We start from the raw sequence: 13939 nt of genomic DNA, 5'->3' as shown, positions 1-13939 counted from the left end.
AGAGAGGCTGAGAAATAGGGAAGTAGTCTACAGGCCCAGAGTACATCCCTTATAATCTTGGTATTGCAATATTTCAGAACTACTTGGTCACCTGGTGACAGGTCACTCACAAGAAGATGAGTGTTTATAGAAATATGATGAAATTACTGAATAATTCATGTTCACTTAGATGCAATAGTGCTTTTTCCTGTTTGGAGAAGTCTTTGATTTGATTTACAATATTGTTATTGAACTACAGACACCTCTCATGAATACTACCCAGAGCATAGTCGACAAGATTTGTTCCCATTGACGGTAATAATGCAAGAAGGAATGTGACCAGTTTGTGTGCAGCCATTGAACAGATTTCAGTGATGTCAATTACATTTTTAGTTGTCGTTTAAAGGTAATCTAAGAATAAAGCTCAGCAAATCTATCTTGGTTCAGCGTACCTGTGTGTCAAGAGCATAATTTCCTGACTGCTGTCATACTGAAGCTTTGACAATCCAGCGGACGGGATAATCGCGTAGAGCAGCCTCTCCCACAGCTCTCTGCTGGCAGCTCATGCTCTTTACTCATAAAACAGATTTAATTAGACAAAAGGATGATGGCGACTTTCCAGAGCCTGTGGCTTTGATGCATAGCTCTGAGACTGTGTGACTGAGGCAGCGACTGGCACTGGAGGGGTATATGATGGGATTAGGTCTTTTTTGTCGACCGAGATATTTTTTGTGTGTGTGTATGTCGTGCATGTGTGTATGAGTTTTGTTTTTATCTGGCTGTCTGATTTAGGATTAGCGGGTTAAATGAGTTAACAGATGCAGTGTTGGAGCAATATCAATGTGTACTAGTTCATCTTGGCTAATTGGTTGGGCATGTAGTACACAATGAAAAGTCAAACGTTCCTTTTGAATACCGCTGCTCTTTCCCTCTGCATTTGATCTTAACTTTGCCTGGAAAAGACTGTGTATCATACTGAAACTTAGACCACTGCAGTCCTATCAGCTAGAAAACTAACATATACATTTACACCGATCATGGAATAACATTATGACCACCTTACTAATATTGTGTAGGTCTCCCTTGTGTCCCCAAAACAGTTGTGACTCATCAGAGAATGGACATGGGCCTTCTGAAGGTGCCCTGTGGTGTCTGGCAACAGGATGTTGTTAGTGGGGAGTCAAAGTCTTTGGTTCCCATGTTTTTAGTTGTTGCTAAACCGTTGTTGTGTGTGTGCATGTGTCAGGCTGCATCCTGCTGGGGATGGCTGCTGCATTCAAGGAATGTCATTGCTATGGGGTAGGGGTGCCTGATCTTGTCTAGATGGGTGTCTAAGTAACATCCAAATGCATGTCATGTCTAAAAGTTTCAATGTTATTTACTTCTCCTATCAGCGGTTCTAATGTCATGGACTGTGTGTAGTTAACCTTAGTTGCACTAAACAAATTACGAGTAAATGATAAAATAAAGCTGAATGGTGGAATGCCAAGTGAAGATGTATTGATATATTTGTTGATAGAGTGTAAATATGCACTGAACATTTATCTCTGGAGAAACTGTGAAACAGATCTGATTTAATATCCAAAATTACAAAATGGAATTAGTCATTTCTTTCGGGGTCTATGTGCAATTGTTACACGTTAAAGAATAATGTTTTTTTTTTCTCAATATAATTTACTTGAAAATGCCATTTGTATACAGATATACAGTACTTTAGTTTATTTTCATAGCTATAAAAGACAAAAGACATTGTGCTACAAGATGATCAGACAAGCACGAAGAGCTAAAGTTTGTTATTGCTGATACATCATCGGAACGGCCTACGTAGTGACATGATTTTGCTGATTAGAGCACAGCAACGGGAGCGTATTCCTTGTTAGCTGTGACTACAACCTGCATCATGACAGGGAAGGAGATGGAGGAGGAGAAGAAGCAGAGGGATATATACATTACAGGCATTTCCTTTTTTGTGTGTGTGTGTAAGTGTGTAAAATACACAAAAATATAGTGCGTTCCAGTGTGTTGGCGCACACACACAGTAAGTTAGTGTGTGAGAGGTTTACATCGCAGAGGTTTAAATTATTTACCGGTTTAGACAAATGCAAGCATCATGCAATGTGCTATGTAAGGGTTTGTTACTGACTGAACCATGACCAGAGGAACACAAGTGTAACAGTATTAGTCAAACTGCTGCATGCATCGGTGTTGATTTTTAGTTGTAATTTTGTTTTAATATGAATATTTGCCATACTATGAAATATTTTACAGCAATGCAGCTAATCCGGCTTTCCCTGCTGTATTAGTGCTGTTTTTAAGTAGAATGTAAATAGTTATAACTTCATACCAAGTATCAAATATTTGTATGGATTGTATTGGAGGTTGTATACAATAATACATTTTTGTTTCTTATTTGACCAGTCATTTAAAAAATATTTATTTTTTGTCTTTGTAGTGTTTCTAGGCAGTGTGATATCATCAAGACCTAGCAGTGTGACTTGTAGGATATCAAAGAGGATATGTCCAGGACAGCAGGATCATAAGAGGGGGTCTAAACCTGGTTATGACGAAGGATAAATTTGTGATCCCCTGAGTTATGTTATGTATTGATTGTGCACTGGTGCCAACCTTTAAGCTAAAATATGCATTTATGGACACGTCCACATTCATGTCCCCTTCATAAAGAGGCTCTTGTGTTTCTTTAGATAAATATGTATATGTTTAAAACACAATTTCAACACTGAAGCAATTAAAATGTGAAGGTGTTTCACTGTTTATGTGTGTGTTGTAAACTCCCCCTCTGTTTCGTATCAGAGCAGCTTTCCCTGGCTCTGCAGAGGCAGTCGCATTGCTGTGAACTGGTCTGCCAGGTTGCTAGTACAGACACACTGCTTGATCTACTCACAGCCTTTATCTTCCTCTCCTCTTTAAATGCCCATTAATGGAGCTTAGATGTCTTCAGAGGATTACGTTTTATAGTAAGAGCATTCCTTACAAAATGTGATAAGCTTTTCTGCAAGGTAAGCATTTTTATTGCTGTCTTACATATGATTTCAGGTCTATTGTAACTGCAGTGAGCATGTATGATTAGGAACCACAAGTGTTTATTAAAAATGTTATATATGATAAATATTTAAGGGTAAATGCTTTGGATTTTTAGCACAGATGGCATGGGCTGACTACTGATTTTCGCATTACTTTAAGTGGTGTGGTATTACTCAGCATTACAACTAGACTTTCAATTCTTCTACACTTTGGTCTGTAACAAGTCGATACTTCTTTAGTAGTCAAAATGTGAAACCTATGAACTTTATGTACCACAAGACAGGGGCACAACTTCACTGTCAGTTGGCAGATATGACATTATGCAGGTTTTTTTGTTGTTGTTTGTTTTTTTTGCAGACTAAACTTTTCCGACTCTAGACTAGACTTTTAAAAGCTTAAGATATACATTTGTTGCAGCTAGTTGTTTCTGTCTGTGGTTAGTAAGGATTTACATAACCGCTTAAAGTAGTAAAATTCCAATAAATAAGTGATATTTTTCAGCTAATGCTGCTAAAAGCAGCTCCTTTTTGTGAGCTTGCTTCAACTCAGACATTGTCATTTTACAGATATTTAAATATATTACGGACAACAGGCGAGCATGAATTAAACATATTTTAACACACAAGAGTCAGTTTGTTTACAACAGAACACAGTGACAGATGGGCTGATGCACACACAAAGACCATTACAAGTTTAGTTTTTGGACAGCAATGCACACTAAACATTGACTAAACAGAGTCAGATTACTCACTCTGATTGCACCGATCAGGCATATCATTATGACCACTGACAGATGAAGTGAATGACATTGATCATCTTGTAAAAATGCAAGGTTCTGCAATGTTGCAGTGTTACTTATACATGTACCAGACCACACCAGGCACCCCCACCCCATGGTAATGACACCTTGATGGCAGCAGCCGTCCCCAGCAGGATGCAGCCTGACACTGACACTGACACACACACACACACACACACACACACACACACACACACACAAATGGTTTATAAACATCACAAAAAACATGACAAACAGTATAAGATGTTGATCTAGCCTCCAAATTCACTAGATCTCAAACTGATGCACTGGAGCAATTTTGATCCACAGAGTCTTCTCCCCTCAACCCATAGGACCCAAAGGCCCCCACTAACAACATTCTGTTGTCAGACGTCACAGGACACCCTCAGAAGGCCCCTGTCCATTCTCTGATGAGTCACAACTGTTTTGCACAATATTGTGATGATGGTTATGTACTTCAGTGCTGAACTTTATAAATTACTTGAGCCATAAAACATAATTATGGTGACTGAATATGGTGATTATTAGTCAAAGAGAGTTTGAAGTCTGTAATTGTTAATTATTATTTCTTTTATACACAATCCCCCATCCCACCTCAACTGGCTATTATAAACAGTGTCAGTGTCCTTTGTGTGATGTGTTGATTGGCTTGCCAAGTTATTGCCGTTTCACTGATTAAGTTTTAGGGCACTATTTGTCTGTGGTCTTTATACAGTCAAGTGGAGGCAGGACCATTTAATGAGGAACTTGTGCTGACTTGTGCACCAAAAGGAAGAATTTTGGAAATAACTTTTGAGTTAAACTGTGAAAAACAAAATCAAATGTTTACTAATTTATTAAGTGGCTGACTTCAGGTTTGTGGCTGGTGGGGCATTCATCACAGCCTGCTTCTGACTAACCACCACTCGGTTACATATTTTACATGTTTTACCTTTTTTAATTATAAGAAAATGCTGATTCACTCAAACGTCAGAGATATAGCAAACATAACAACAAATGCAAATATTGACTATTGTTTGATTGAGCCGAAATGGATTAGTTGTGCGTGAATACATTTCAAGTTGCAACAAAAAGTCTGTAGTAAGGACTGGTCTTACATATACCACACTAGAACAACTAACTCAGCAACATCAAAGACGTAGCTATGGTATCAGCTTAGTGATGCTGAACTAATCATTCTTATAAATATAACTGGTTTCATGATACTAGTCGTTGTCGGTGACAGATGAATGAAGGATGGATGGATGGATGGATGGATGGATGGATGGATGGATGGAGTAGTAGTTCAGATATATATATATATATATACATATATGTATATGTATATATACCTATTGTTTACTGTATACAAGGTACTTTAGTGATTACCTATAAACGGGTCTGTTATGTGTTTGTTGTTAATATTTGCATAATGTGTTTCCTAATATTATTTTGCATTTTGTGTTCTGTTTATCACAGAAGGAATGGCTGTGTTTGAATTGCCAGACACAAAGGGCTCTGTCAGGACAACTGGTAGACTCTGGAAAAATGCCTCCACCTTCAGCTACACCTGCCAAGCCAGAAATCCAAGCCACACCTGCAAACAAAAAGGCAGATCACAAAGTTGCAGACACAATGGCAGAGCCCAAACTTGGAGCTACAAAATCACAACCTGTACCTGTACCTGTCCCTGTCGAGGTCATACCAACAGTTCCAATCACAAAAGCAAAAATAGAATCTACACTTGATCAGACGGAGGCTACAGAGGTTTCAACACAAATTGAGCCTGGGACAATGAGCATAACCACAACAGCAAAGGTTCCATTGGTTTTGGCAGAAAACCAGCCTTTGGCAGAATCCGCAACAGATTCTTTTATACCTATTATGACTCCTGTGCAACAGACAGAGTTAACGCCAAAAGCTGCACCACCAAACACTGATCTTCACAAGACAGAAACCATGGAAAACAAAGATGAGGGAGTGAAAATGGATACCGGTGCAGCAGAATCAACTAAAGATACAGTGGTTGAGGCTGATCTTCCAGCAGTTGAAGATACAGCATCTTCTTTCAAAGAGACTGAGGTTACAGATGAACCCACACCCCCTATTTCTGCAGAGGTTACAACAGTCGACATTGTTCATGAGACTGAGACAAAGCCGGGGCTTTCTGTTAAAGAGAGGATTAAAACAGAGCCTGATGATCACATCAAACTGACAGAGGCAGCAAAACCTCTGCAGCAAGTTGATGTGCAACCAAAGTCTCAAGAAAAAGATCTAGTTATGGAAATGGAACAAGTCATAGCAGCTGACAGAAAGGAAATAGATGATAAGCCGATTCAAACGATTAGTGACACCACCCCAACTGCAAATGAGTCACAACCAGAAAGCATTATATTAAAAGTAAGAATGGATTATCTTATTTAAATATTTATTGACTACTACTAATACTACTGACTACTAAATAATGCATGAAAAAGCACTATGAGACTCATCCTGTAATTACAGACATCTTGTCAATATATTTCCTAAATTCATGAAGGTTAATTTGAAGACAAAATACCAATGTTCTGTTTAATGCATGTAAATTCATGTAATCATGTGGTTATTGTTTGCCTATAGAACTGGTACAGATTTTTAAAGTATATGTAGTGTTTATAGCAGACCTGCTATAGGAAGGGAATTATGATTAAAATTGTTTACACAATTGATACAATCTTTATTTGTTGTGAAATGATTTTTCAATTACTCCGATTAACTCAAACATGTTTATGTGTCATCTACTACAGGGTAACAAAAACTGCTTAGCTTATTGACAAGGCTTTTGTAAAGGATACACCTTTGTCAGGAAGTATATTTACTGATCATTTGTTTTTCACATTTTAGGATCAAGATGCAAACAAAGAAGAGTCAAAAGAAAAAAGGAGGTTCTCTATACCCATTGGGCAGGTTCCATTGGAAAATGTTGCCCTGGTGACTACAATGCCTGAATTTAAAGCAGATGAGTATGATGAAGATAAACCCCAGATTTTACCCATTTTACTGGAATTGACTGATGGACAAACAAGCGATGCAAGTAAAAATGGTAGAAATAAAGATTCATCCATTCCAGTAAAAGAGGAGGTTAAACCTGACAGAAGGCGTCTAAGTTTCCACCCAGTTGATGAAAGCAGTGAAAGCGAGCTCACACCATCACCATCACCTAAAGTCCACAGGAGGAATCAGGAAGTGACCAATGTTTCATCAAGCAGTGAAGATATCAAAACTGAAAGCGCTGACTCCTCCGTCGAAGATGAAGAGTTCATCCGCAAGCAGATAATGGGTATGGGTAATGAAGAAGACATGTCTGTATCAGAAGACGAGAAAGAAAACAATTTGGCAAATGTCAAGGAGGTCGAGCTTGACAATGCTTCAGTAACAACTCAACCACTGTCTGAAAAAGGGACCAAAGATAATGAAGAGAGCTCAGATGGGAAAAAGACTCCTCCAAAAGCTGTCACTGCAAATGAAAATGTTCCTGAAACAATGCCCAGGACTACTTTCAAGAAAGCTATTCCAGTCGTGAGACAGAGACAAAGCACTGATGAAGAAGTAGAGAGCATTACAGAATCCTTGTCAAAGGGCTCATCAAGTGTTCAGGCATCTAGTTTCACACCAGGATCTTCACCTACTTCAGCCTCATCTCTGGAGGAGGACAGTGATAGCAGTCCTAGTCGCAAGAAAGTCAGTAAGGACAAACAGCAGCGAAAAGGTAAGCACAGGCAGCCAACTCAGCCTCTCCCCACCATTGAAGATTCCTCTGAAGAAGAGAAGATGGGAACCCATGCCCAACCACTGTCTCCACCCAAGGATGTTTACTCCACAGAGGATCTAAAAGAGGTCACCGTAACAGATGAAAGCCATAGAACATCTGGCTCTGACTACTCAGCTAGCATAGAGTCAGAACCAGAAGTCAGGCGAGCTGTACAGAGAGGACGTAAACCTTCACCAACAGTCATACCTTATCATACATCATCTGATCCTTTTGAAGACAAAGATACTGTGACAAAATCACTCAAGAGCGCTGAAGAAGCATATGAGGAGATTATTCAGAAGACAAAAGCTATTCCAGGAGAGAGTCCTCCTGATGTCGAACCACTTTATGGGGGAATGGCAATAGAGGACTATCTTTATGAATCATTAGTTGAAGAGCCTGAAATAAAGATAAGTGAGTTTCAAGAAGAAGAACCCAAACACGATACTGCCTCTGAATCTCTTAAAAAACTCAGGTCTCCAGAGGAAGTTTATGAGGAAATGATGCTGAAAAAGAGAGAACTGATGATGATAGAGCAAGAATTTCAGCAAGCCCAGACTGCCCTGGAATCTTCCCCAGGGGGGTCATCTGTTGCTGGTCCATCTTCAGCTGTTGAGACCTGTGTGGTGGCCATGCCTACAGAAGAAATATATCTCACTGAACAAACTGATAATTCTCTAAGCGCCGAGTCCAGTGAATTTCCAGTGAAGAAAAAGAAACGACCAGCCCCCCCACGACCTTCAGAACCACCTAAGCGACCTGAGGTAACTGTTATTCCCAGTACTCCAAGTGGCTCTATAGGTTTCATTAGACCTATGGTTCCTCAAGATCCTGCACTCATGAAAGCACTGTTCCCCATACCAGACCTTAAGATTACACAGTGTTCATCTGGGGAGGAGGAGGATGATAGTCTTGCAGACGAGTACGGCATTGGTGTTTCTTCTGATATTACCCCTAGTGATGACTCAGAGACTAAAGAAGATACATCTATAAGTCCACCTTTGTCTGAGACCACTGAGATAGAGCCTATATGTGTGGTCTGTGAAATTCCAGAGCCAAAACCAATTCCAACACCAATTTCAGCCCCAGAACTAACTACTACACCTTCTCCTGTTTCACCAATGTCATCTCCAACTTCACCAGCTACTCCAGATTCCAGTTTGGATTCTAATGCCACATCTTCTTCCTCAATCCAGGCTCAAACACCTGTTTCGTCAGATTCTACTCCACTGTCTACACCGACGCCACCAACATCATTTAAAATGCAATCACCTCCAGAAATCTCACCATTGCCTGTCACAATTGCAACCGCACCATCTACTGTACCACCAGTCCCTTGTCCTACTTCAGCCACAGTTGTAGTTACAATACCAGATGTAGTGTCTGATCCATCCACAGCGCAATCAGCTGCAGTAGCTGGGAATGCTTCTGTTGCTGCACCTGCAACTCCAGCCTTTGTGGAGATATCTTCTGCTGTGCCCGTGGTAGTCCAAATGCCAGACTTGGTTTCATCTCCATCTCAAGTACCAGTTAAGGTTCCAACTGGTTTACAAGTCTCATCAGCAACTCCAGCACCTGTTGTTGTTTCAGCTCAAACTACAGCCCTAGTTACAGCTCTACCAGTTGACGTCTCCACTCCAACTTCAACCAGTAAAGTTTCGGCTTCTGTCAGCATGACCTCCTGCTCTGGGCCAGTTATAGTCCAGATGCCTGACCTTGTTTCTACAACAGCTCCGGTATTTGGACAAACCCCACTACCAGTCTCTGCATTCATAACTACCAAAGCTCAAGCGCAAGCCCAAGTGGTACATTCAGTTCCTGTGGCATCAGCCATTCCATCAATAAGTCCAGCCTTAGCTCAAACTGCCCAGGTGCCTCCACCAGCTCCAGCATCAACTACTATAGTCAAAAAGAAGGTCCCACCACCTCCTCCCCCTCGGTCTACTTCAGTATCATTACCTGAGAGTAATGCAGACAATATCACACCCACTACATTAGGAACTACAGTGGCTGGCCAGCCAATGCAGTCTGTAGTTGTGGATATACAGCCAAAAATGGAAGTAATTCAACCAGATAATATAGATCAAGTACCTCAAGTTGTGAAACCAACCAGACAGGGTCATGTAGTCATCATTGTGCCCAGTGCAGAAAATATATCCCTTCTTGGACAGACCACACAAGACAAAGCTAGCACAGGGCCAATATCTGACACTTCTCATCCAGAAAGTAGTCAAATTGTCACACACCAGGCATCAGATACATGCAGCACAGATATATATTCAGTATCCAGTAAGGTGTCAGCAGTGCAAGTAGCGTCAGTTTCACCGCTTCCACCGAAACCTACACAGATGACAAAAGCTGAACACACATCTGACGTATCTGCAGATTCAACTCCACCGCCTTCCTCTGCTTTACCCAAACCATCAGTTTATCCTAAGTCTTCACTTCCCACTGGAGTGACAGCTGCTATAGGAGCAGATGCGCCTGTTTATGTTATAACTGGTCCAAGTCAAACTACTAAGCCTCCTCCACCTATACCACCCAAACCTATATCAATTCCAGCTGGACTGGTTTTCAGCCACAAGCCAGGAGAGAGTGTCAAGCCACCTCCTCCTGCTGTGGCCCCCAAAGCAGCAACACTACCCAGGATGAAAGAGCCTCCAAAGGCTTTATCACTTAGCCTGACACGACCTGTGGAATCTAAGTTGGGTGCCTCATCTCCTAAGTCACCTTTGTCTCCTAGACATGCCAAATGTTTACAGACCTATGTAGTGATAACACTTCCATCAGAGCCTGGCTCACCAACAGAGGCCATAACAGTTCAGGCACCCGTAAGACGAGGGTCCATCCCGTCTACAAAAGTTTCAAGTGTATGGACCCCACCATCAGAGCAGAAAACACCCACTGAGGGATTCTCAGCACAGGCTACAGTTAGGAGAGCTTCTGTTCCTACTGTAAGGCAACCTCCTCCGATACCTGTAGCTCCAACTGTGGCAGAAGTGCAAGTGACAAGCTCAGAGGTAGTGGGTGTTGAAGTGCAAGGGAAGAGAGACTCTGTTCCTTCTGTAGGGCAGCCACCCCTCACTGCTGATATAATTACTGTATCATCAGATCAGGAAATTCCTATCCAGGTACATGCTGTACCTCTACCAATAAAGAAACCATATGTGCAACAACAACTATCAATGCCACCGCCACCACTTAAATCAACGTCCGGGGTATCTGTAATGCTACCTGAGCCAGAAGTTCTTACTCAGCCACAAACAGTCCAAGTCAAAGCAAGAGCAGAGTCTATACCATACATCCCCCAGCATCCAAGCATGACAACTGTCCTAACTATTTCTCCAGAGGCTTCAGTTGAAGCATTGCTTCCCCAGGCCCCAGAACTAACTGAATTTGTGCAGTTGGAGCTGACAGAAGTTATTACTGTACCACTGCAGCCTGAAGTATCTGCACAAGTCCCCCAAGAGATGCTACATCCAGTCTACTCAACTGTTCTTTATCCACAAGTTGACTCACAAATAGAAATGCAACAAAGAGAAGAAGAAATATCTACTGATGTTGTTACAGAAACAGACCCAACAGGACCATTTGAGCCAGACGTAAGTCAGCAAATTGCTGACAAACAGCCAATTCCAGTGTTTGAAACATTAACTCACGCTAAAGAGCAAGAATTGCCTACAGGTTTTAACAATACCTGCACCATTTCTGAATTCTCATCAGTACCACAAACTGCACAGCCTTTAGAAATTCTGCCTTTGGTGACAGAGCACATACCTATACAGCAACCACTTTTTACAGCTGAAATGGTGACCCTCCCTACAAAGTCTGCATTACCCACAGAGGTTATTACAGGTGGCACTGCTGTTGGAATACCAGAAGTAGCAATTGTATCTCCAGTACCTCAACGCCTGCCTATTGAAGTTACCCCAACATCTGTGGTAGCTGAGTTAACATCAGCGAGTCCAGCTGCTAAGATGGAAACTCCTATAACAGCTACAGTAACACCAACACATTTTGTGATGGAAGTTCAACCATTTGCAACACTCGGACACACAGATATTCCTCCTGATAATTACGTTCCACAGGTCTATGGAACAATTACATCATCAGTGATGCCCCGTTCAATTCCACCTCTGGAGGTCATAGCATTGCAGTCTGGATGTGAAACACCCACAGAGATTATTACAAAGGGTTCTGATGTAAGAAGAGCTTCAATACCATCACCAGCAATACAACCTCTGGCAGTGGCTGGTATGCCAGTTATTAAAACAGAGGAAACCACCAGTAGGAGGAGGACATCCATATCATCCATAGTACAGCCGACACACACCACAACTGAGATATTTCCTTATCCAGCAGAGTATGACATGCCATCGCAAGTGGTTACAACAGAGGCTTTTTCTGCCACTAGGAGACAATCCATAACCATGCAGCAACCATTACAATTGGTACATGTCGTAAACATGCCTGCTGAAAAAGATATTCCTGCTGGTGGTTATGATGGTCAGGCCCTTTACAGGAGAGAATCTGTTCCCTCAACAGAACAGCGGCCACAAGTATTGACTTATCCATCAGAATATGACCACCCTGTTGAGATAATAACTACTGACGCGTATACCAGGAGAACGTCAATGCCCACCATGCAGGACATTCCACAGGTTGTATCTGTGGCTCCAATTACCATCACTAAAATTCAGCAAGAGTCTATTGAGAGCCAAGAGATTAGAGGACCAGAAAAGGTGGTCTCTAGTATGAGTCATATGTATTCTTCTTCAATTTCCACTGCAGGGCAGCCTCCTGAGAGTCTGCCCAACCTCGTAACTCAGGTGGTCACCACTGAGGTCCAGAGGACCACTGTTTCTGTTGTCCATGAAAGACTTCCACAGGTCCCTCCACCAAGTGTAGCAATCACTATACAGCCAGACACAGCTAAAGTCCAACCTGTACCCAAACACAATGGTAAGATCATTTATCCTGGTGATGTTGTTGATTTACGCACTATGAAGGTTGGCATAAAGATGACTGAGCAAGGCATGGACCTGACCCCACCTGCTTCATGTCGACAGTCTTTTTCAAGTGATTCTAGTGGACGTCAAATAACAGCAGTACAGCCTAATATAGTAAATCTCAGTGCAGAAGTCACCCCTGCAACAACGCTGTCTGTTGTCACTGACAGCATTACAATAGTAACATGCACAGCCACTATAGCTTCATATAACAACATTCCAGCAGAGAAACCGCTCGATTTGCAGGGTCCTGTTACGTCATTGCCTCTGCCTCTCACCACATACAAATCATTTGAACCACTAGCGCAGATTGTATACAGACCTGTGAATTCCAGACCTGCAGTCAGTGCTGCAGCATCTGCAGCCCAGGACTTGCCCATTAACCTTTCCTTTGAAGCTCTTGTCTCCTCCAGAGAAAAACAGCCAATGTCCTCAGCCCCAGCAATTATCAGCAATGGAGGTCCTGTACTTTCTCTAGAAGCCACAGGAGCCATGGATCTGTCAAACTACAGGCCAGTGAGAGCTATGGTGACTTTGTCTGGTACTAGCCCTGGAGTGGTGACCACTGTTGTAGAGGACGATGGGACTCCAGTGGATCTTACAGCTGGTAGAAGAAGTGTATGCTGTGATGTCATCTACAAGCTACCATTCACAGGAAGCTGCAGAACACAGCCCCCAGTTACAATCCAGCCTGACAATCGGTTTGGCTATAGAGATGACCACTATCAATATGATAATGCTGGATTGTATGGTATCAAAGGAATGAATGGTATAAAAGCATCAATGTCTGAGACCAACTTAACAGAGGCAGGACTGTTCTCCTATGATCCCAAGAGTGACTTTGACTACCTCTCTGGGTCTTCGGATAGTGCTATAGACCTCACTGCTGCTAAAATTTCTGCTGGTGAGTATGAGGGCTTTTCTGTGTTTTCAGTTTTATTTATCATGCTTTGCATTTATTTAATAAGCCTGAATTTCACTGATTTAGATTTTGTTTTATTTTATTTAGAAAGTTCCCTTGCTTTTTACCACATATTGTTACAGTTTGACCTTACAGAAGACATTAGTGCTTGTTTTCAATTAAGTTAATTATGTTATGCTTTTGCTTTGCTGTTTATTATGCATGGCTTCATTAAGTATTAACACCTGCATGTTTTCTTTTCTTTCTTTTTTTTCTTAATACAGATGCATGTGTATGCCTGCGTGTGCTCCCTCAATATTTAGGCTTTGCATCTTGCTAGCCAGAATGACTACAGTTGTGCATGCACAGTGGAATTCTTTCTAAATCTGAATCGCATGACCTTTAACTTATATACTGTACAGTTTGTTTCTAAAATTACA

General features: G+C 41.5%; 1 protein-coding gene across 1 annotated transcript in view; it reads left to right on the top strand.

Moving 5' to 3' along the window:
- The window catches only part of pclob (piccolo presynaptic cytomatrix protein b), a 55389-nt gene that overhangs the window by 18100 nt on the left and 23350 nt on the right, over positions 1 to 13939 (top strand). Inside the window, exons 11-12 of the mRNA XM_047595567.1 lie at positions 5279 to 6199; positions 6683 to 13502. Coding sequence (XP_047451523.1) covers positions 5279 to 6199; positions 6683 to 13502 — 7741 coding nt within the window. The remainder of the gene's footprint in view (positions 1 to 5278; positions 6200 to 6682; positions 13503 to 13939) is intronic.

The sequence above is a fragment of the Mugil cephalus genome, chromosome 10 (genome assembly GCF_022458985.1).
Source record: "Mugil cephalus isolate CIBA_MC_2020 chromosome 10, CIBA_Mcephalus_1.1, whole genome shotgun sequence".
In the NCBI taxonomy this organism is placed as follows: Eukaryota; Metazoa; Chordata; class Actinopteri; order Mugiliformes; family Mugilidae; genus Mugil; species Mugil cephalus.
This window is presented reverse-complemented; position numbering and strand designations above follow the sequence as displayed.